Source organism: Astyanax mexicanus, chromosome 24, assembly GCF_023375975.1.
Source record: "Astyanax mexicanus isolate ESR-SI-001 chromosome 24, AstMex3_surface, whole genome shotgun sequence".
In the NCBI taxonomy this organism is placed as follows: domain Eukaryota; kingdom Metazoa; phylum Chordata; class Actinopteri; order Characiformes; family Acestrorhamphidae; genus Astyanax; species Astyanax mexicanus.
Window position 1 is genome coordinate 29,332,198 of NC_064431.1, and position 24,364 is coordinate 29,356,561.

Consider the following 24,364-nt stretch of genomic DNA (forward strand, 5'->3'; position numbering starts at 1 on the left):
ACATACTATGCATGAAGTAGTATATTTAAATGTTTAAATGTTACTTAAGTATATTTAAAATAGTTCCATTTTAGTACAGTTAAGTACACATTAAAGCACAATTTAAATAAGACTTTTGTACTATTTTTTCATACAGTTAAAGTATAATAAGTACAAAAAAAGTTGTTCAAGTTGTTTTATTTTATCACTCTTTAAATTTACTGATTAATAATAATGTGGCTACAAGAACACTTTAGTGCACTATAGCATAATAATGATTAGAATACTTTAATCTATGTTTTGTAAATTATTTATTGAAATATTGAACATACATCTGAGCACTGAAACACAACAACCAGCAAAATCAGCACACACACAAGTTTAATTTTTTTTTTGTATTGAGATTTTATTCATTATTTATTTGTGTGTTTTTGTTTTGTTTATTACCATCAAACAGATGAAACTCAGAGGAATACAGAGGTTAAAGGTGAGAAAGACCAGAGCTCCATCAGAGCCCACACGTCCACGAACAACCACGGCATCAAATACACCAGAAAGTGCCGGAAGAGAAATCAACAGACGACTAAAACACGGAAAAATGCAAATGTTCTGCCCTAGAAAAAGCATTGCTTTGAGTCGTATTAACACAGTATTTCGTTGCGGTCTAAGTGTACACGTATTCTGTACTCGGTAAAAATCTTCATTATTAATTATATTATTAATATTATTATTATCAGACAAACATACATAGAAATCATTCCATTTATTTGTTTTGTATTAGAACCCTCCTGGTTTTAGCTTTCAAAAATTTTTAAATAAAAATAATAAATAAATACAATATTATTATATTAATGTATTATTTCATTAAAGTCTCATGTGAACAGGTAAAGTACATAAATTCATCAGACAGAAGGGGCCATAGAGTTTGAACAAATAAAAAAATATATATAAGGAACGGTTAATAAAAATATAATTAAAATAACAACAACAACAAAAAAAAATCCAGGTGTTTAGTGAAGTTTCTCCAGCATCAAGGCTGGAGCAGCATTAGCTTTACCCACTAACTGTGCTAAGCACTAGCTCTTCCATCATTCAGAGGTGAGTGTTATCGGCCCGTAACCATGACTAGCACTGCTGGAGCAGCATTAGCATTACCCGCTAACCACACTACGCGCTAACTCTTTGGCCACCATTCAGAGGTGAGAATTATTGACCTGTAGCCTGCTGCTAACCCCGGCTAACACTGCTGGAGAAAAATAAAAATAAAAAATAAATAAATACAATATTATTATATTAATGTATTATTTAATTAAAGTCTCATGTGTTATAGTCAGTTATTAAAGAAATGTACAGAACAGGTAAAGTATATAAATTCATCAGACAGAAGGGGCCATAGAGTTTGAACAAATAAAAAAAAGAAATAAGGAATGATTAATTAAATTAAATTAAAATAAAAAAATAGGATATTATAAAATAAGATGTGCCCTTATTTTGTTGTCTATACTTTTTTTGTTCTAAAATTGTTCCATTTTGAACTGCATTCCACACTCAAAAACTATCCAATCCTGATAATGTATTGTTGTTAGCTGAGTATACTCAACTTTTACACTTTTGTCTATATTTAATTATTAAAGGGGACATATTATACCTTTCCTTCATCTGCTGACTTGCTGCAGACAGTAGAGGTACAGATTCCTCCCTCAGACAAAGTCTACTGGCTAATCTCACCAGAACTCACCAGTTTTATTCTTGCCAGTTTTAGTCTCTTTCAGATTGAGCTGTTTAAGGGCTCTGTCGCTTTTATGCAAATAAGCTGCTGCTGGCCACGCCCATGTTTGCACGCTGAGTGTTTATCACAGGTTAGTGTTAGCTTGTGCTAAACGGCAAAACACAAACAAGCTAGTTCATGTTTAACTGTGATAGAAACACTCATGAGAAAACTTTTTTTTTTATTTGAAAGCACTTCCATCTCCCACATCCTCATATACTGACTTGCTACAGACAGTAGGTACAGATGCCTCCCTCAGATGAGGTCTGCTGGATAATCCTGCTGTGTACTCTCACACATTATTGAGTTTTGCATAATATGTCCCTGTTAATACTCAAAATCTAGTTAGTATCAGTAATTAGTATGCATTACATGGGATGCACCCAAAGTGTAAATGTAGGTGTAGGTGCAAACCTACAGCATTAGCCATAGCATTTAGCCGCCACGTGAAGAAGGAGAATCACACAGATGTTTGAGATTTTAAAGTTAGCATGTTTACAGGCTGAAGACATGATAAACATCTAATCCAACATCGAGATCAATCCAGTATCCATCCAAAATTAGCATTATTAGCACAGACAGGCTGTTTGAACAGAGGATGCCCCACTCAGGGGTGGATAGCATAACAGAACAGCAGAAACAGGCGTCACAGTATCGCAGTAAACTATTGCTCTGGTTTGTGCTGAAAACATCCATCACTCCTCTTACTTTAACTTTATCAGTGTTAATCATCTTATTTAATCACACGAAGGCGCTGGAGCTTCAGTTACCGTATTTTTCGCACTATAAGGTGCACTTAAAATACTTTAATTTTACCAAAAATCATTAGTGTGCCTTTAAATCTGGTGCACCTTGTGTATGAAGTCTACCTGTCAGGTATTGAGGCGCAGTAAAGCCACTCCATGGAGTTTCAGTGAAGTTTCTCCAGCACCAAGGCTGGAGCAGTATTAGCATTAGCCGCTAAATGTGCTATGCACTAGCTCTTTAGCCGTTCAGAGTATTATAAGCTTGTAACCACAGCTAGCACTGCTAGAGCAGCATTAGCATTACCCGCTAAGTGCTAGCTCTTTGGCCATTCAGAGGTAAGTATTATCAGCCTGTTACCATGGCTAGAACTGCTGGAGCAGCATTAGCATTAGCCGCTAACCACGCTAAGTGCTAGATCTTTCGTCGTTCAGGGGTGAGTATTATCAGCCTGTAGCCTCCTGTTAACCCTGGCTAGCACTGCTGGAGCAGCATTAGCATTACCCGCTAACTACACTAAGCGCTAGCTCTTTAGCCATTCAGAAGTGAGTATTATCGGCCTGTAGCCTGCTGCTAACCCTGGCTAGCACTGCTGGAGAAGCATTAGCATTACCCACTGACAGCGCTAAGCTCTAGCTCTTTTGTCATTTGGAGGTGAGTAATATCGGCCTGTAGCCTGCTGCTAACCCTGGCTAGCACTGCTGGAGCAGCATTAGCTTTACCCGCTAACCATGCTAAGCGCTAGCTCTTTGGCCGTTCAGAAGTAAATATTATTGGCATGTTACCATGGCTAGCAATGCTGGAGCAGCATTAGCATTACTGCTAGCAGTGAGGTGCTAAATGCTAATGCTCCAGCCTTAATGCTGGAGAAATTCAGGAATCTAAACATACTGCAAATGAACAGAAGCGCTTTACTCACCCAAATAAACAGTTTTCAAGAGAGAAAAATTTTACAGTTTTGTTTACATAATTAGCTTAGACTGCTAAATTAGAAGGAAAACATGGCGGCACCCCTGTTCCTTACTAGTGTTGAATAATGCTCCTTATGTATGAAAACAGATCAGATTATAGTGCGCCTTATAATGCGAAAAATATGGTAGTGAGTTTTTCAGTGTTATACTTCATGCTAAAATGCATGGAGATGTGTTGGTATATTAAAATGGAAATTTATTAAAATATTAAATGATATAATAATAGATATTAAAAAATGAACATATAATAGTGTACAATGAATAAAGTGAAATATCTAAAAAAAAAAAGGCCCGCATCTTTTATTACATAATTATTTCCTGTGTCACTAATAGTCATGTAACCAATAATAAAAACATGATCATCCATTTTTCCTCTCATATGTTGTATTCATATGTAGACAGATTCTTTTTTTGACACCACGTTAGGTTCAGTAAACCGACATAAACTGTAATGCTGACTTTGAATGCATAGTAGCTAAAGTTGAGCAAAACACAAAAAAACTACTACGTTAAAACTAACAAACAGTTACAGCATATTGTGTTTAGCAGAACAGGGCCTAATGCAACCTAGGCGATAAATAAATGAATAAATAATAAACGAATAAATAAAGAAACAAGAAAAATCAATAAATCATAAATATAAAAGCTGAACCAACTCCACAGTGTGTCGCTTTCACATCTCGACATCTTCAGAACACAAATCTAAATAAAAAACAAACAAAATAAATAAATAAAAAAATCTACCGCGCAGTGTTTTCTTTATACAACAATATGACGATAACATACTCTTAAAAACGTACCTTTTATCTTATTGACGTTTGCCTAGCTACCGTGCAGATCCAAGCAAAGTGTGAAGGCCTGTCTTATTATTTCAACTAGATGCTAATCAGACCTTTTGAGTCTTTAAACCCTTTTCTAAAACCATCACAAGTGAAAATGCAAATAGCAGCCTAGAGAGCTAAAGTGTGTGTAAGTGTAGCACGTGTTCGATTAGTCTGTGTATATGGCTACGTTCACACAGCAGGTAAATGTGGCCCAAATAGGGTCTTTCATTCACTCGGAGCGTTTTCTACTTCGGTTTGGTTTGTTTTCACACAGGCACAAACCTTAACGCACCAAAATGCGCTCCAACAAACAACACGAGCACAATGTATTGTCTGAACACATTTCAAACACATTGTTTTTAATGGGATGCGCAGAACGGATGTTCAAACTGTTGCGATGTGTGATGACATTTTATTTATTTGAGGTGATTCATAATCAATAAGGAGAGCATAGTGGGTTCTTTTATTTTTTATTGTTTTATTTCTCTTGACAAGTAACATTCATGTATATATTTGTAACTAGAATTCGAATTGCGGGCAACCCTTCAGCAAGATATAAGCATACGTAGCACTATTGGTTCAGTCGAGGTGGGGCACGGAGTGACGTGAATTTAAGACCATATAAGGAAATGACCTGAGGGAGAATAGAGAGTATATATAGGCTGAAAAGATAACTGTACAGGGTAGAAAGACTCTTATGAATGCTATGTAGTGCGTTCTCTCTTTTTCTCCAATAAAAATTCTCCACTCACTTTCGATCCAGACTCAGATTTTGTGTTTGTTCTGTCACTAATTTTTTCCACCACAGTTGGTTTTCAGAGTTGCACGGACTTGAGCAGTTAGCGCTGCACATACAGCGTTCAGTGTGTGAACAGTTTAGCATGGAGCAGCAGCAGAGATGCATTAGTTAATAGCTGTAGTAATAATCTGGGTAATAAATCAGATTAAACTGCCCTGAACACCTCCTCTCCCGGGTCTTGATACGGTTGTTTTATTCTGCACCAGAAATGTGATCGCTGATTTCACACCTGCATTTTTGTGTTTGCAGTGTAAACAGAACAAAGTGCATTGAATCTAACATTTTCAATCCTGATTTGCACCACTTTAATATGTGGAACTGAAATCTTATACATATCCAATTTTCACAAATGCGACTGTCTGAATGGCCAGATCAGACTTAATGTTAATAATTTTATTATAATTATAATTTAATAATATAAGAAGGCTTGTTGTGGCTGCAGAATTAAAGAAATAAAAAAACTAAAAACTGTCTCCGAAAAAACCTGACTGTGACCAAATATTGTGATTTTTCTCTCTGTGATAAGCTCAGCTGCAGTGTGAACTCATTAATAGCTCTAGACATTCTGACAAGAATGAAACTAAAACTTATTGTGAAGCGCTGCTCCCTGCTTTGCAAGAGTGTCAATTACACAGTGTGAACTGTTCCGACAGATATCAGATATGGGTCGAGTTAAAAAGATTGTGTGAACAGCCTAAAATAAATATCAGATTTTGGATTTGTTCAAAAAATTAAATTTGGGCCACTTTTACCTGCTGTGTGAACGGAGCCTACGAGTTAGAAATGTCTGGACCAGGAGGGACAAATTCTCCAGATAAGGCCAAAATAGTCGGACATCGTTCTCGACACACGGAGATTGCCAGGAGATTGTAGGTATGAAATAAACAGCAAATCTCAAAAAGCATGCTGTTTTTGGCTACGTCTGTGGAGGTTAGTATTTACAGAAACTTTACAATTCTTAAAGAGCCAAGCCACGCCTCCCTAGGCTAGTCGAGCAAATGTTTAACATGATTTAATGCCACAGATTATGCTAATTTATCATTAATAAGTTAGCCACGTCAGAGTAGAGACATCTGTACCATTAAAATGCTAAACGGTAGAAATGTAAACAGCTTTGTAGGGAGGAATCCAGCAAAATGCCCAGTGCTAAACGCTAACTTGACTTGACTGGACTTAGCATGGACTTAGCATTAGCATCTTTATAAAGTATTTCCTACCCTGCTTTATGTTGTTCGTAGTATTTACATTCCATTTTGGTTGAATGTTGAAGATGAAATTATCTTCATTTTTTTGTCAAGTGCCTGAAATTATGTTTATGTCAGAAAAAAGTATTTTAAATTTTTAAGGAATAGCACTTTTTTTTTTTAACATCTTAAATTAAATTAAATTAAATTAAATTTTGGAAAAAATGATTGATAAAACACTATATGTCAGGTTTCACACACTTTTAGCATCAATTAGCTTCATTGTAGAGTCAAAAAGAAAGAAAACAAATAGCGCAGTGTGGCTAACTGTACTCCGCACAAGCTAATCAAGCTAATCTCTGTATTTTTCTTAACAACTGACCAAAGAAAAAAAAACTTTTTTATGAGTTACATTTCCTTTTGTGTTTTTGCAGTTCAATTCAATCCAATGAAAAATTACCACACAGGTTAGCTCAGAATGCTAATCAATACGTGTTAGCTTAGTATGGCTAGTTAGCGTAGCGCACACACAGGCTGTTAAAGAGTATCAGAATTCCCAGGGAAAGTGATTTAGGCTAACTTAATTTGCAGATACTGTAGCTCAGGAAAGGACAGTGGCGAGGCTCTGTGTTTGACCAGCGCTGGCGATGCTAATGTTAGCATGAGAGCGAAGCAGGTTCAGGGTGACCATGCTAGCAGCTAATTTACAAAGCTGAAGGTTTAAATGCGAGGGAGGAAGGGGAAGTGGGGCGACCGATTAAGGAACTTTAACCATTCTGTTGGTCTCCGGTATGTGTGGCTAATGGTGGGTTAGCGGGAGCCTCACCGTTGCACCGTGATTGAGAATTAGCATCGCCTTGTTCAGCGGCTAAACCAGGCTGAGCCGGTTCAGCTGGTGGATGCGCTGAAGCTCCGGCTGCTGCTGCTTGGGTTTCTGCGCTAGCGGCCTCCAGGCCAGCAGGGGATGCTGTAGCGACAGGGGTGTTATCTGGTGCTGTAGCATTAGCAGGAGTTGTGGAGGCCTCAGATGGAGCCTGAGGGTTCTCCTGGGCTCCGCCTGCAGGGTTTGGGGCTCCTGCACTGGCTACAGCTGCTGAGTCGGTGTTCTGGTGCTCTGGAGCTCTCAGCCTCTTCATGATGGTCGTGACCCTCACGGCTTTCTAAAGATCAGAAAAGATCAAAAGCCATAAAACCAAGCTGAACTGCTTGAATTTGTGCACCAGGATTGCAGGCAAAAAGTTATCCAAAAGCAGTGTGTAAGACTGGTGGAGGAGAACATGATGCCAAGATGCATGAAAAAAACTGTGATTAAAAAACAGGGTTTTCCCACCAAATATTGATTTCTGAACTCTTAAAACTTTATGAAAATGAACTTGTTTTCTTTGCATTATTTGAGGTCTGAAAGCTCTGCATTTTTTTTTTTTTTGTTATTTCAGCCATTTCTCATTTTATTTTTATTTGGAATTTGGGAGAAATGTTGTCTGTAGTTTATAGAATAAAACAACAATGTTCATTTTACTCAAACATAAACCTATAAAAGCTAAATCAGAGAAACTGATTCAGAAACTGAATCTCTTATTTTTTTCAAGAGCTTTATCTATGCTGATGGGCATGGGGGTCTCGAAATGAGGTGTGCTCAGGTAAATTTCTGGCGTGTTGCTATCTTGGCAGTGACTCCCACCAGTGCACAAAACAAATTTTACGTCAACCAAAACAGAATACTAAAGAAAATATCATTGATGTTACCGTAAATGACCTGCTCACTCACCTTTACAGTGTTATGCCCTTAAAATAGCAATCCACCAAACTCAATGCGCACCTGACTCTTAAAGCAAAAGACAACTGACAAGCTGATTGGCTTATTGAACGTTACACCCAAAACGCAACTATGCTTAATTAAGAGAATTAGTACATGCCTTTCGCTTGTTTTGAGCCGTGCGCAAGCTGTACTTTTCCTGGCATTACGACAGCAAAGACACCCAAGACACCCAAGACACCTCTGTTAAATCGATTAATTGGAATAAAGTTTGCCTCGGCTACGTTTCAATGCTTCACATTGAACATAAATGGGACACTTTTTGGTATTTTGACATGAAAGAGTGTCAGCTCCACCACTGGACATCACTGGTTTGGCCAAAGATGGTTTATTAACTCTTGTGTGGTGTTCGGGTCTGTGAGACACGTTTTCATTTTTCATCAACTGATACTAAAAAAATATTTTTTCTAACTCAAACTCATTGGCATTGGCTCATTTTTTTGTGAAAAACATATATCAAAACACATTTTCGATAAACACACACTGTACACCCCCCCCCCACACACACACACACACATTTATATTACATACAGTATGTTTGGCCAAGGGCTAATAAACATTGCTTCATTTGTAAATTTGAAACTAAACAAATTTTCTACTCATATCTTGAGTTAAATTCATTTTCTTTTACATTTTATTAAAAAAACTAATAAAAAAAGAGTAGCACTTTTTAAAAGAAATGTAACATAAGAAAGGTAAAGGGCAAATATTAACCATGTAAGCTGTTTATATTGCTTGCAATTTAGGTGAAGCAAGCATGTGTAAAGCATTTTAATGTAAAATTGCTTAATTTTGCTTAATTAAATACAAGTAACAAAGTAAACGAGTAACAAAAATATGAACACCACACAAGGGTTAATCAAACAACAGTACTAAAAAACAATCTGCTATATAAATAATGTCCCTGCTGTAATCTTTTTCCCTCCAAAAGGAAAGGAACGTATTCCTCGAGCGTCCGCCCCAGACGCTGAATTAATAAACTCCGAACATGCAGTGATAAAAGCAGAGGACAAACCAAGCTGCCGTGTGACGCATAAAGAAAGTCATTTGGAATATAATTATTACCTTCCACTTTGCTTTAGCGAAGTTCTTCTCTATCTGCGCACACACGTTCTCCTTGATGTTCTTATCCGAGGCGGCGTTCCCAGATATCCTGCCGAGAAAAAAGGAAAAAAACTTCAGATAAGGCCCACAAAACTTTAAAGCATATTACTGACCTGCAGAGAAAAACACACACCTCAGCAGAACAGACTGAAGAAAAAAAAAACAAAACGAATAAAACGTCACTACCATTCATGGTTGATGGCCTCCTGCGCCGTGAGCCGCTGATCCTGGTCCACTTCCATCAGACGCGATACTAAAGTTTTGGCTGTGAAACAAAATAAAAGAAACAGAAAGAGAACAAACATTTTACAGGCCGTTAAACATCAGCTACGTCTGAAAACCTGGCTGTTATCCAGTATGAATCTGCAGTGTGTTGTGTGGGTGCAGTTTTCACAGCCTGATGGCAGAAATCATAAAGGTAAGCCAGTATGAATCTGCAGTGTGTGCAGGTTTTACTGTTTCGTATTTATTACAAAGGAACATTTTAATCCAGTATGAATCTGTAGAGTGTGTATGGATGTATTTCTCACAGCCTGATGGCAGTCCTAGTCAAGGTAAACCAGTATGAATCTGCAGGACGTTAACATTTTAAATTGTGACAGCTATAACTGCGGAGTGAATTAAATCCAGTATGAATCTTTAATGTGAGTGAGTGTGTAGTTTTTATAGCCTGATTGTAGTAATCATGAAGGTAATCCAGTATGAATCTGCAGATTGCATAGCTTTTACATTCTGACAGTAATAACTATGCAAAGAGATTTTAATCCAGTATGAATTTTCATTGTTTTACATTGAGAGGACTGAAAGCAATCAGAGTAAGTGTATTCATGCTCTAAGGAATCTGATTATTGAGCTAAAATACAGCTCTCGTTATCAGATTCCTAAATCAGAATGCTGTTTACATGAGCACATTAATATTCAGATAACTGCAGAAATGTGATTATGATTGGCTGATTGAGTGTGTGTATTTAAATGTGCATGGAATTAGACTGATATTAGATTCTGAATTAATGGGCCCATCCTAAACTAGTTATACCAAATAAATTAAACTTATTTTATTTTATTTTTTACAACAAAAAAAACACCACTAAAGACACCAAAATACAAATCAAATCATCCTTTTTAAGACGTTTTTGGAGAATGTGTTTTCTGCAGCGGTGGTACCTGAGTCTGAGATTTCGTCCCAGTACGGAGAATCAAACTCATAGTCTCCTGCCAGAATCTTGCGGAACAGGTTCTTGTCGTGATTTTCATAATCATCATCATCAGCTTCATCATAGAACGGTGGATTCCCAGAAAGACTGTGTGCAAAAAACAGAAATGCTTTTTACTTCCAATAAAATTCATTTTCTTGTTTATTATCTACAGATGCATCTCAGAAAATGATATATAAAAAGATCATAAGCATTTCAGACCACTTAAAAATGAAGAATTTCTTTGATTTTACCAAATTGAAAACCTCTGGAATATAATCAAGAGGAAGATGGATGATCACATGCTTACATTTTTTTGCACCAGGAGTAAAGCAGCATAAAGTTATCCAAAAGCAGTGTGTAAGACTGGTGGAGGAGAACATGATGCCAAGATGCATGAAATGAAAACTGTGATTAAAAACCAGGGTTATTCCACCAAATATTGATTTCTGAACTCTTAAAACTTTATGAATATGAACTTGTTTTCTTTGCATTATTTGAGGTCTGAAAGCTCTGCATCTTTTTTTTGTTATTTCAGGCATTTCTCATTTTCTGCAAATAAATGCTCTAAATGAAAATATTTATATTTGGAATTTGGGAGAAATGTTGTCTGTAGTTTATAGAATAAAACAACAATGTTCATTTTACTCAAACTTATACCTATAAATAGCAAAATCAGAGAAACAGAGACAGAGATTCAGCTGTACATTTATATTTGTTTCCAACAAAACTCTTAGTCCAAAAATCAATAAATAATAATCTGCTGCATAGATTACTGTAGAAATTATACACTTACAGTATGTACATGATCACTCCCAGTGCCCAACAGTCCACAGGCCGACCATACCTCTGCCTGCCAACAACTTCTGGAGCTAAAAAAGACAAAAAAAAGAGGCTTAATGTGATTTTTTTTAAGTTCTGTTTCTCTAGAACACTATCTATATTCCACTCACACACAAAGAAAGTTAGCCAGTCTGATTTTGCTTCATCACTTTCATTCTAACACTTAAATGATCGAATCTGAAGAACTATTTCCATACATTTCTGTCTAGTTTTAAACTGACATTAAATTATCTTACCCAGGTACTCTGGAGTTCCACAGGGCTCCTTAATGAGGCCATTCTCAAGCTTGGCCAGGTGGAAATCACTGATGACGATTTTGGAGTGCTTCAGGCGGTTATAATACACCAGATTTTCCAGCTGAAATGAAAGAAATGCAACACAGAGAGCACAATGCATGCTCAATAGAATCATGGAATGTGCTTAGAAAATCATTAGTTTTATTTTATTTTTTCCTACTTCGTAAATGAATACTGAAGTCATCCAGACTATGAAGAAACATAGACCACAATGTTTCTCGATAGTCTGGTAGTATATCATATAGTAATAATCATGTAGTAACTTAAAAGTGTGAAACAAACCAATAAAAATACACTGGTGTTATTTTGCAGTTTCTGAGGCTGGTAACTCTGATGAACTTATTACATTACATTACATTACATTACATTTGGCAGACGCTTTTGTCCGAAGCGACTTACAATAGTCAAGTACAATGTAAAATAAGTTTAAAGGAAAAACATCTTTGGATAGGGATAAAAGGAGGTCAAAGGGGAATAGTAGGATAGAGGAGTGAAGGAGGGGAAGAAGGAAATGAGGTTAGAAGTAGTTAGTGTGTTAGAGGTGTTAGGAGAGTAAGTGCTCTTTGAAGAGCTCTGTCTTCAGGAGTTTATTATTAAAGACAGTGAGAGATTCTCCTGATCTGGTAGTGGAAGGTTAGTTAGTTAGAGGTGTTAGGAGAGTAAGTGCTCTTTGAAGAGCTCTGTCTTCAGGAGTTTATTAAAGATAGCGAGAGATTCTCCTGATCTGGTAGTGGAAGGTAGTTTGTTCCACCATTGGGGAACTCTGTATGAGAACAGTCTGGATTGCTTTGTGTGAGTGTTTGGCAAAGCGAGGCGACGTTCACTGGAGGAGCGCAGCGGCCGGGAGGTAGCGTAAGCCTTCAGGAGCGAGTGCAGGTAGGAAGGAGCCTGTTCTGTCATCACCTTGTAGGCGGTTGTAAGAGCTGTACAACAGAGGAAACTCTTGCTCTTTCTTTTCTGGGGCGGCCCTGATGAGTGCCAGTTTCTTCATAACGTTTTGGATGGTCTTTGCAGTACTTGCAGTACTTCATGATGTACTTCACTCGGAATGAAGTACATTCTTCATTCCGAGAGCCATCAGACTCTTTAACTCCTCCCATCGGGGACGGGATGCTGCTGCTGACTGAGCTTAACCCAGTCACACCACATGGACATTATTATTCAACCACTTAATTATTTACACTAACACTTCCCTAACCTCACTTACATTCAAGTACACTTTCCTCATGATTGGGTATTCACATATTCACAATCTCTTTTTAGAACTATATTTGTTACAGATGCTTATATTTATATTATATTTCTACCTCACATCAGCCACTTTCGTAATCGATGTCATTGCACACCGCACTTTACTCTGTTAATTATTTAATTATTCAATGACCATTAGCAACATCTACTGCACTGCTCCGTTTACAGATAGATCCTTACCTTGTATAGTTAGGTTTTTATAGCCTTATATATATTTTCTATTCTTCTGTGTTTTGATTTGTCTGAGTATGTTTCTTATTGTGTTGTGTTGTTGCTGCTGGATGCCTACATTTCTAAATGCCTAAATCTACTTTTAAAGCTCTTTCAAAGACCTTAATTTCTTAAAGTCTTAAAGTTCTGTTGCTCTCAAACACATTAAGAGGCAGGTTATTTAAGTTATTAACTCTTGACGAGTTCAGCACAGAGTTCAGCACGGCCAAATGATCCCACAGTATTTTTCTTGTTAAAAGTAATGATTTTATAGTTCAATGTGTAGTTTCAATGTTTTATGTACGAATTCACCATAACAAACATAAAAAGGACCGCAAGTAGTTTGTTTCAGTAGTTATCTAGCTAGCTAACTTTCCTGTTCCAAATTAAATGGTGTAACAGATGGTAAGGGCTGCAGCATTTAAGGCGTCAAATCAACCAACGCTAATTTCAGCTCCCTATCACAGAGGAATTAAGGAATGGACAATAATAATTAATTTCTGCAGCATCTCCCCCTTTTCTGAAAACATACAATAAAATACGCCCCAAAGTTAACTAGTTAACCAGCAGCAGCAGTAGTAGCAGTATTAGCTAGGTTACTTTAGCGCTCCTGATGATGTATCAGGGAATGAAGTGTCACATACCTTCAGGTTACGGTGGACGATGTTGAGGGAGTGCAGATAGGCCACTGCCTCCATCACCTGCCGAATCACGTTGCTGGTGTCCTTCTCCGAGTAGTAGCCCTGGTCCAGAATCCAGTCAAACACCTCTCTGCCTGTAGCACTGGGAATAAATCAGATTACACAAATATCAGGGCCCTATTCTATTGGCAATGTTTCTCTACATGAACTAGAAAAGCTACATTCCCAAAACTAAAAATGTTAAAAATTGACACTAGTGATGTTGCTGCGACATTACCATAACATTTCAAATTGTTAACATAAAAGTGTTTTATGAACATCCAGAAAATTTGATAGGTTGAATGTTTTAAAGAATGTTAAGTATAAGTTTATTTAATGTTAATAGTTCTGAAAATTGTTGGCTTGGGTTTCCTTCACTCAGATTTGACAGTTTTTGTCTCAATTTTGATGTAAACAATCGCTATACAGCTCTGGACAAAAAAAAAAAAGAGACCACTTAAAAATAATGAGTTTCTTTGATTTTACTCAATTGAAAATCTCTGGAATATCAAACTAAGCTGAACTGCTTGAATGTTTGCACCAGGAGTGATGGCATTAAGTTATCCAAAAGCAGTGTGTAAGACTGGTGGAGGAGAACATGATGCCAAGATGCATGACAAATGTGATTAAAAACCAGGGTTATTCCACTAAATATTGATTACTGAACTCTTAAAGCTTTATGAATATGAACTTGTTTTGAGGTCTGAAAGCTCTGCATCTTTTTTTTGTGTTATTTCAGCCATTTCTCATTTTCTGCAAATAGATGCTCTAAATGACAATATTTTTATGTGGAATTTGAGAAAAATGTTGTCTGTTGTAGTTGTAGTTTATAGAATAAAACAACAATGTTATTTTTTCTCAAACATAAACCTATAAATAGCAAAATCAGAGAAACTGATTCAGAAACTGAAGTGGTCTCTTAATTTTTTTTTCAGAGCTGTATATCACCTTTTATATAGTATAGCAAAATATTATAATACACTGTATTGAATCATATAGAATACTTCTGTGTCGTGATTCGTATCATGTTGTTGTGCTAAGTTCTATCCAGTACGCAGCTCTACAGTATAGTAGTGAAAGGTGAAGATGATAAGGTGTGTTAGAAATACGGCAGCACTACATTAGCACTCCTGTCTAAAATTCTAAAAAGTCTAAATTATGCAAACATAACTGCTGGAAAAGCACCTTCAAAGCCTGTGTTTGATCACTGACGTATAACGTTCAGCAGATACCGAGACGGAGAGAGAAAGAGAGAAAGAGAGAAAACAACATTAAAGGAATTGGGAGGCAGGAGAATAACGAATGCTAATCTGAAGCCGAACAGACAGAAGCGGCGGAGCGAGAGACGAGTCGTATTGAGAGAGGAATTCGGGTTGGATGTCTCTATCTGCCCTCGGGATACATCTGCTCGAATCCCAGAGGAGAGAAGAGAGAAGAGCAGTACAGCGCTGTGTCCTGCGGTCAGGCGGCGTGACTTACAGCTCCAGGAAGAGGAAGTACTCTTTTCTGGTCTCGTAGACGTCCACCAGCTGCAGGATGTTGGGGTGCTTCACCCTGGAAACACAGAGAATAGAACATGAAGCAGAAAAAAAGCAAAAGTTGACTGAAAGCAAAGTTCTCTGGACTTGCAAGCCAGAGTTCAGGGCTGCTGGTTGGCCTTTACTCTTTCTACACATACCCATTTCTTCAGCATCCAGTGCTGGACTACTGTGAACGAAGACTCTCTATCTAAAGAGATATCCAGTGTTGGGCAAGTTACTTTGAAAAAGTAATTAGTTATAGGTAAAAAAGTAACTGAGTTATTAACTGAGTTACTCCGCTATAAAAGTAACTAGTTACCAGTAAAAGTAACTATTGCGTTACTTTTGTGTTACTCGCCCCCGTAACCCCCCACCTTCTCAGAGCGCGTTTCATAAGCCAGATGAATAGAGTGCACGACAGCAAAGACAGGTACCTGCATAGAGGTTTGTCCATGACAATTGTTTCGTTCAGGGACATAATGTGAACTCGACGTGCACATTTTTTAACGTGTAGTAACGGGGTGTCAGAAATGGTAATGGCATTATAGTTACAGTCAGAGTAATTAGTTAAATTACTCTTTACTGAAAAAAGTTAGTAATGCTGTTTATTTCAACGCCGTTATTCCCATCACTGGTGATATATAGTCTTACACTAGGCTTACTGTATTTTATACTATAAGGTGCGCAGGATTATAAGGTGTATTTTAAGAGACACTTCTAATTCAGTAGGTCTTGCTGCTGGGTAAAGCTAAGCTAAGTAAACAAAACTGTAATACAAAAGACTTCCTTTTAAAGTCAAACGAGCGCTGCACTGCAAAAAAAGTAATTGGCAAAAACTAGAAAAAAGACGCATAAACTGAGACGTAAATGCTTAAATTAAGCAAATCAATCTGCCAATGGGGTGAGCATTTTTTATTTTGTGGTTTTTATTAAAAATAAGTAAAAATTCATACACTTACACAATGCTTAGTAAGGCAACAATTCTTATCAGAGAAAAAAAAGATTTATTGCCTTGAAATTAGATGATTTCACTTGCTTAGATTTAGTTTTTTGCATTGTGGATGTTAATTTACACAGATTTCTCTCCTGAAAACTGTTTATTTGGCTGAGTAAAGTGCTTCCGTTTATTTACAGCAAGCTTAGATTCTCGATTTTCTCCAGCACTAAGGCTGGAGCATTAGCTTTAGCATCTAACCGCTACTGAGTGCTCCAGTAAGCCAGGGCGATATTAGCTAGCAGTCCGGTACACGTAGTTTGTTTTAACATGGTAATGCAATACATATATACTCCCCTCTGAATGATGAAAGAGCTAGCGCGGTTAGCAGGTAATGATAATGCTGCTCCAGCAGTGATATCCATGGTTAGCAGCAGACTACAGGCATGGCTGCAGCATGGCCAAGATATGATTGGGTGGCTGATACCTATCTAGCTCTTGATTGATAATTCAGTGGTGCTAATGTTATGGCTGATAGGCAAAGCAGGTTGAGTTTCGAGCTTGACGCTGTAGAAGCTGACATAATTATTGAATCTGAATTTTGTAAAATTTTATGAAATCTTCTGAACTTTTTAATAAACTTAAAATATCTTCATGAATTTACATTTTACAAGATTTTTTTATGTTTCAGATTCAGAATTGTAGACGTAAAAAATGAATCCTTAATTTTCAGATTTAAAAAAGTCTAATAATAATTTATTTAAGTCGTAGTAGATAGAAGTTCAGAACATAAAAAGCTGAAAATGTATGAATAACCATGAAATATAAATATAAAAATATAAATATAAATACAAAAATAAATATAAATTTAATTCAAACTAAAAAAAGTAAATTTAATGCAAATATGCAAAATTCTAATTCAAATACTTCTAAGCTCTTCTAAGCTCCTCATAAAATCGTGATGATTTTTTTGCTAAAGCCTGATAATTAAAGTAACCAGTCATTAAAAGTCTTAAAGCAGGCTGTGAGCATAATAGCTGCTTAATGCTAAATCAACCTTTTACTTAAATTAACAATAAAAAAAAGTCTGTCTTATGTGTAATTACGCTTTTTCGAAGGTATGCATAATATAATTACTACGCAGCATAATATAATGTAAGAACTGCTGCAGATATGCACACTGTCACAAAGAAACACTGGCCAGGTGGCACAGGAACAGAATCAGCTGAAAAATTCACTTAAATAAAAAAGGCCTGCATTATCAAGAGAGTGTCCTGTAGAGTCGTACAGCTAAAGGCCAATTATTTAGCTTGTACTATAATATAATTCTACAGAGGATTAACCTTTAAAAACTGCAGGCATGGCCATTAATAATGAACACACTGTATTCTCATTTCATATAAAGCATTTCTGACTCATAGTTCATTAAAAACAGAGCAGAGGAATGGGATGGAAAGTGCAGATTTTAAATATTGTGTTTTAAAGTTCACGTTTTCTCTGCTCAACTTTATAAATTTAAATTTATTTTGTTAATATACATAATTTCCTGCAGTTCAGGCCTACGACACTTTCTAAATCAAGTAAATCAAGTGGTTTTCTCCTATCCAAACTATGTAGAAAGCATATGGATGTCAGGAATGACCCAAGCAGGGTGACGAGGAAAGCAGACACAAGTGCAGGTAAGGACTAAATAAATAATAATTTAATAAATAAATAACAAATAAACAAAGAAACAAGGAACAAGTAACACTAAACAAAGAAACACAAATAACCAATAACCAAAACAAACGAGCGATAATAATAAACAAACCAAACAGGGCAGGGAAATATAAACAAGGGAATAAACTAATAAACACAAAGCAGGGGTATATACAAGGAACTAGGGAACACGGAAATAAACAAGAAACTAGAAACATTAAACAAGAGATAAACAAAGGACAAGGGCTAAAGCTAAGAAAACGAGGGCTAGGCTAGAAAACACGAGAACGACAAAACAACAGAGGAAGGTGCAAAGACCGACCGAGGACAAGTGGCACAGGGGATCTATTTAACAAACAGGAAACACACTAGAATTGGACACACCTGGGGAAGGGGCGGAGCTACAAATGAGAAACAGGTGATGGAAAACTACTGACAGGAGACACAGAGGGGCACAGGTCACGTGGGGAAGACACACAGAGACATGAGACAGGGCTAAGACATGACAATGGAATTATTTATTCCTTTTAAAGTAGCACCTCTTGCTTATATAGAGATAGTTTTGCACACCTTGGCTGGATTTTCTCAGTCAGCTTTATGTAGTGATGTCAAACTCGAAACGCAGAATCAAACTGAATCCATTCATTTGAATCACGGTGCTCCGAAACACTGTTTCGAAGTCCGTATCAAAAGGGGAAAGCCACGTGACTGTTCCGAAAACATGTTTCGCTACGTCACGCAGTTACGATACGTTTCTAATCTTTTCACGCATTTTAGTCCGCGCTTAAGTTCAAGCAGCTGGTCTGAGATCAGAATGTTTGGTTTCATATCTGCCCAGAGGAGAAGACCCTATGGTTCACTGGCTCAGACACTCTGCCGTCTTTCCTCATTTGTTTCAATTAACGAAAACAATTCCAGCAACCTCAATGCCCTGTGAGACAGTTTTCTCCAAAGCTGGAAAAATTCTGAGCAAGAGAAGAAACGTCCTAATCCAAGCACTGTGGAACAGATCATGTTTCTTAATAAAAACAACTGATTACTTGTAATGTTTAATAAATAAAGTATTACACAAGCATTTCCCTACCTTGCAATGTAAAATGAATAATGTCAGATATATCAATGCACTGACTAACGGTGTATCACAATGAAAGATACATGTTAATGACATTATTAAAACAACCCTGTTCTCTGCAAAATTATATGTTTTCATGACTGAAATTTATATAGGGACACAATATGCTATGGGGGAATATTTCATGTCATTTTCCATTAAAAAAACACATTACTTCTGTTTCTGTTAAGAAAAAGTGGTGGATTCAGGCCCTGGTTGCCCACTAGATGTCACTGTGGCGTGTGATGATTCGAACCATAGACTGTGTATAGCTGGACAGAGCATCGTCTCTCAAAAGTGAAGCCACCACAGGTCGGGCGCCCCCTGCTGTTCGGCTGCAGAAAGCTGTGTAACTCCACCCATCCCCATAGGTTTCAATGGCAAAACAGAACAACTTTCAATCACGTTTTTTTCTAATATACTGTAATTTTACCTCCTTTATTTAAATGCAACAGCTAGTGTAACCTCTGCTTATATTGTCAGTTTTTATATCCCCACAGAATTCGTTTTTTAAAACTTTATTCAGCTCTATTCAAAAAAGGTGTGGTTATTGTAAAAGGGCTGGTTATGGGCGGGACCAATAACAGACCGCCAGCTCCGGTCTGCTCCGCTCTGCAGTCTTTCTCCCTCCTCTGGGCTCTACTGCACAGACTCGGGTTTCAGGATCGCCAACATGGCTGAAGATTTTGGCTTCATTTTCATTGAATGAATGGGAACGGAGACACGACGTCCATCTTTTTTTACAGTCTCTGATTCGAACATCTCACAAGATCGAATCATTTTCAGAATCAATTGGCTCATTTGATTCAATCTCCCAAAAGCCCCACTTTTGCCATCACTAGCTTTATGAAGTAGAGTCACCTGGAATTCAGGCTTTCAGTTAACAGCTGTGCTGAACTTGTCAAGAATTAATTACTGTTCCTAAGAAGTTGAGAGGTGTGGAACAAACTTTTTTTCTCTTAATTGGCAATCTTCCCAAAACAAAATGGCTGCCAGCACCTCTTCCTGTCACTTATTTTTTTTTCACAATAAAAGTCTTTAGGTAAAAAAAAAAAAACAGTAAGCAAAGCAAAATTGATAAGCAGAATAATATACACTTAGTGTTACCTATGAACCATTATGAAATCACTGGTCTAGAATGTGGCAGTGTCACAAGGTCAGTCAATCCAAACTATTTCAAAAAAACTTTAAAAGTATCCTCAGAGCAAGAGTTCCCTCTGTTATACAGGATAAGTTCATCAGCATCAGAGTTACCAGCCTCAGAAACCGCTTAAGTTAACAGATTCCCAGATAAGATAATCTACCTAAATGCTTCACACACTTACGTGTTCCTTCATAGTCTGGATCACTTACATAATAAAATGTTTAATGAGAAGGTGTGTCCAAACGTTAGAGTATAATAAAGTTATCAGTAATTTATTCGGTTTGATGACTGGTTGAAGTAGGTACCCTGTGTGAAGAGCCTGAGGTAGTGTCTGCTGCCTGAGGGGTTTACGATGCTGCTGCGCGAGAAAATAAGCCGATTTCGTGCGTTAGGACTGTGACTGGTGCTGATCTGAAAAAGCTCTGTCCTAACATGACTGAATTCAACTCTAAAGCTAATTCTGATGCAGGACTGAATGAGGTGTGTGAGCCCAGCTAGTCTCTGGCACTGAATTATGGTTAGTCCTTGTCCAAAATAAGCAAATTTGGGCAAATGTGATGCGATAAAATGCCACGAAATGTCTAATGTCTAAATCTGTGGTTTTTAAACCTGCCACTATAAGTTGCACTATCAATGAACGTATATTTTCTGGTCTATTTAATAGATTCCCAAGTTTCTCCAGCACTAAAGCTGGAGCAGGTAATGCTAATGCTGCTCCAGCAGTGCTAGCCCGGGTTAAGAGCTGGCTACAGGCTGATAATACACATATCTGAACAGGGAAATGCTAATACTAATGCTACTCCAGCCCCGGTGCTGTAGGACTAAACAGAAACTGAAACTCCTGTATAACGTTGTACTTGTACGTTGTACACTTTAAGTGTCTTTACTGCTCTGTAATACCTGGCTGGTAAAATTCATACATAAGGCGCACAGGATTATACGGTGCACTGACAATTTTTATTTTTTTCCATTGCCAAGATAGCAATACACCAGAAATGTACCTTAACATTATCTTTCAGTTTCTTCCAAGACCCAGAAATGTACATGGTTTTACAGATGGTGGCGCAACTGTCTAACTGCCAGCTTTTCAGGAGACTCATAAAAAATCATATGTTAAAATCACATCAGAAAGGGCGCAGAGTGGTCCAGCAGGCTAAGTTGCTGCCACTATGATTTGGAGATCACTTGTTCGAATCCCGGTCATGCAGCTTGCCATCTGCTGCCAGGGCCCTGAGAGAGCCCAGTTGGCCTTGCTCTCTCTGGGTGGGTACAGTAGATGGAGCTCTTTTCCCCTCATCACTTCTAGGGTGATGTTGATCAGCACAAGGCTGCGTCTGTGAGTTGATGTATCAGAACCGAGTCGCTGCGCTTTCCTCCGAGCGTTAGCGCTGTGATGCTACTCGGCAATGCTGCACCAGCTGCAGTTTAAAAAGAGTCGGAGTCTGACTTCACAGGTGTTGGAGGAGGCGTGTGCTAATCTTCACCTTTCTTGTGTAGAGGCATCACTAGTGATAAAAGTCCTTCCCCCTCCTGATTGGGGGAGAACTAACCTACATGTGGGTTATAATAAACAGTATAAAAATGTGAGGGGAGGATATTTAATACAATATTTAATCAATTTCATCTGCAGCTTATTTATGAATGTTTTAAGACTTGAATCATAGTTAGAGTTCTAAGAGTAATGAGTACTTTTTGACTAGAGTTAGTTGAGTTAACTGAAAAAACACTAAGTAATCAGTTACTGCATTACGTTAAGTTGACCTGACTCTATGTTTTCTACAGTAAAGTTTTGGATTCCATCCCACTTTCTAGGAATCTCAGCCACCAAGGAATAATTATTAATATCAGCAGAATAAGGGTTTAGAGTGATTCTACAAAAGACTGGATACACAGAAAAGCTCACAGTGCGTTAGAAAGCGAGTGAACAGTGATGAATCTGGGGCTGTCAGATTGCAGTACAATGAGTTTATTGCACTTCATCCCAGAAGTGAGTTTAGCACTTCTGCTCTTTTCTTTCCTCCGCTCTCTCACCACCCGGCCTATTCAAACCGCTGCCTCGGCGAGACAGCGAGCCGCGAGAGCGGCGACAGTCTGAGGAAATGTCGTTTGCAGGGTTTTTTTTGTCTCTCTTAATGGATGGAGCCGCCCCCAAAAACAAAGCAAACCTTAGAAATACAAACTGCTGCAGCTGCTACTGGATCCTAAAAATACACTAAAACTCACATCTTCAGAATGAAAATCTCGTTTTTTGCCGCCTTCCGCACTTTCCTCCCGTCCTTCTTCAGGAACTTCTTGCAGGTGTACATTTTCGACGTGGTCTTGTCCTTGGCCCGGAAGATCTCGCAGAACTCCTCCCTTTGAGATACAAAAAAATAAATAAATATAAATATTTCAGAATAGATGAAAGATAAAAGACAGGAATTAGTATTAAAATCTTATCTTATCTTATCTTATCTATGAGAAAAGCTGTGGAATGGTCAGTTTTATAATTACAGATTGTAACTGTAGTGCACTATAAGACCATGTGGCTTAAGCTTTTATCCTTAATGGCATTTTTCCCCCTACATTAATTTTTACTTTTTTACTTTAAGTAGTTTTGAAACCAGTACTTTTGCACTTTTACATAAAGAGTAAAAAGCTTGAGTTGATATTTCAGATCACCACAGAAAATGAATATACTTAATACACTGGGAAAGATATACTGTGTGGTACACAATACTTTAGTGAATATTTTTTTAATATTTGATATGTCTAAAGCATCTGAATGTATAGCATATATAGCTCTGGAATAAATGGAATAAAAGAGAGCACTTCAGTTTCTGAATCAGTTTCTCTGATTTTGCTATTTATAGGTATGTGTTTGAGTAAAATGAACATTGTTGTTTTATTCTATAAACTACTGACAACATTTCTCCCAAATTCCAAATATATAAATATAAATAAAAATGTTGTCATTTAGAGCATTTATTTGCAGAAAATGAGAAATGGCTGAAATAACAAAAGAGAAGCAGAGCTTTCAGACCTCAAATGCAAAGAAAACCAGTTCATATTCATAAAGTTCTAAGAGTTCAGAAATCAATATTTGGTGGAGTAACCCTGGTTTTTAATCACAGTTTTTTGGCATGCATCTTGGCATCATGTTCTCCTCCACCAGTCTTACACACTGCTTTTGGGTCACTTTATGCTAATCGCTCCTGGTGCAAAAATTCAAGCAGTTCAGTTTGGTTTGATGGCTTGTGATCATCCATCTTCCTCTTGATTATATTCCAGAGTTTTTCAATTTGGTAAAATCAAAGAAACTCATCATTTTTAAGAGTGTTTTAGAGAATTTTTTATATGTTGTGTGTAAAAGTCTAGTCACTGTTTAAAATAACAAATTGTGTTTGTAGTGGAGACCACTGTGAATGTATTGTTGTTGGCTCTGGTAGCGAGGTACACCGTGTTCAGTCTGGTGTGTCGGCCAGAACACCACTAAAGCCAGAGTTTGATCAAGAGTTTTATTGCAGGTAAGGACATAGGCGTAGTTACAGGCTGTGGTCTAGGAGACACAAACAGATAAATCTGTAAATAACAATACAGGTACTAATGAACTAAATGAGATAAAGAAACTACCTCAAAAATTCTAAAAGGTGTATCTTAGGCCTATCTAGGGCACCACAGTTCTCTGATAGTACTTAGGCGCCATCTAGTGGTCATTCTCAGTAACTGACGCCGGAGTAGCTGTTGCTAGTTTCACTCAAGCCACACATTCAATGAAACAAAGTAAAAATAATAACACAGCAAAGAGGTATCAAATAAATGTCTTCAAACTATTATAATACAAAGAACTAACAAAGCTATTCACCAAATACAGCTGTGTAGATGTGAAACTAAACATGCATTTAGCCAATACAAGTCTGCTTACTTATACAAACTAAAACATTACCAATCACACATACTACTGAAATAAATGGTCTTGACTTACAATTTCTCAATAACGCACAGCAGCTGAACAGAGTTGAACAGTCAGAGCAAACTAAGGTAGCTGGCCATGAGGCAGCAAAATCTACACTGTTTCCTACAGGAAATGACATCAGAGAACAACATGTGACTAGCTTCAGCCAATGGCATTAGGTTTCCACAGATTAAACAGAACAAATAATATATTAATAAATTATTAAACTCTACAGTCAGTTCTGGGCCTTTTGAACAGCCGCCCCCAAATGTATAGAATACATTTGTTCTCAACAAAGGCTCCATCAATTACTGATTGACTGCAGATCCAGGACGGCTTTCTTCCTCTGAAGAGGGGAGGG

The 24,364-nt window shown here is 37.4% G+C and overlaps 1 protein-coding gene across 1 annotated transcript in view; it reads right to left on the reverse strand.

Annotated features, from left to right (window-relative positions):
* Nucleotides 1–366: 366 nt before the first annotated feature.
* camkvb (CaM kinase-like vesicle-associated b) overlaps nucleotides 367–24,364 on the reverse strand; it is a 91,514-nt gene continuing 67,516 nt past the window's right edge. The window contains exons 3-11 of the mRNA XM_022682594.2: nucleotides 22,293–22,424; nucleotides 15,142–15,216; nucleotides 13,627–13,765; nucleotides 11,462–11,582; nucleotides 11,179–11,254; nucleotides 10,354–10,490; nucleotides 9,376–9,454; nucleotides 9,151–9,238; nucleotides 367–7,429 (exon numbers count right to left, since the gene is read on the reverse strand). Coding sequence (XP_022538315.2) covers nucleotides 7,037–7,429; nucleotides 9,151–9,238; nucleotides 9,376–9,454; nucleotides 10,354–10,490; nucleotides 11,179–11,254; nucleotides 11,462–11,582; nucleotides 13,627–13,765; nucleotides 15,142–15,216; nucleotides 22,293–22,424 — 1,240 coding nt within the window. The 3' untranslated portion in view covers nucleotides 367–7,036. The remainder of the gene's footprint in view (nucleotides 7,430–9,150; nucleotides 9,239–9,375; nucleotides 9,455–10,353; nucleotides 10,491–11,178; nucleotides 11,255–11,461; nucleotides 11,583–13,626; nucleotides 13,766–15,141; nucleotides 15,217–22,292; nucleotides 22,425–24,364) is intronic.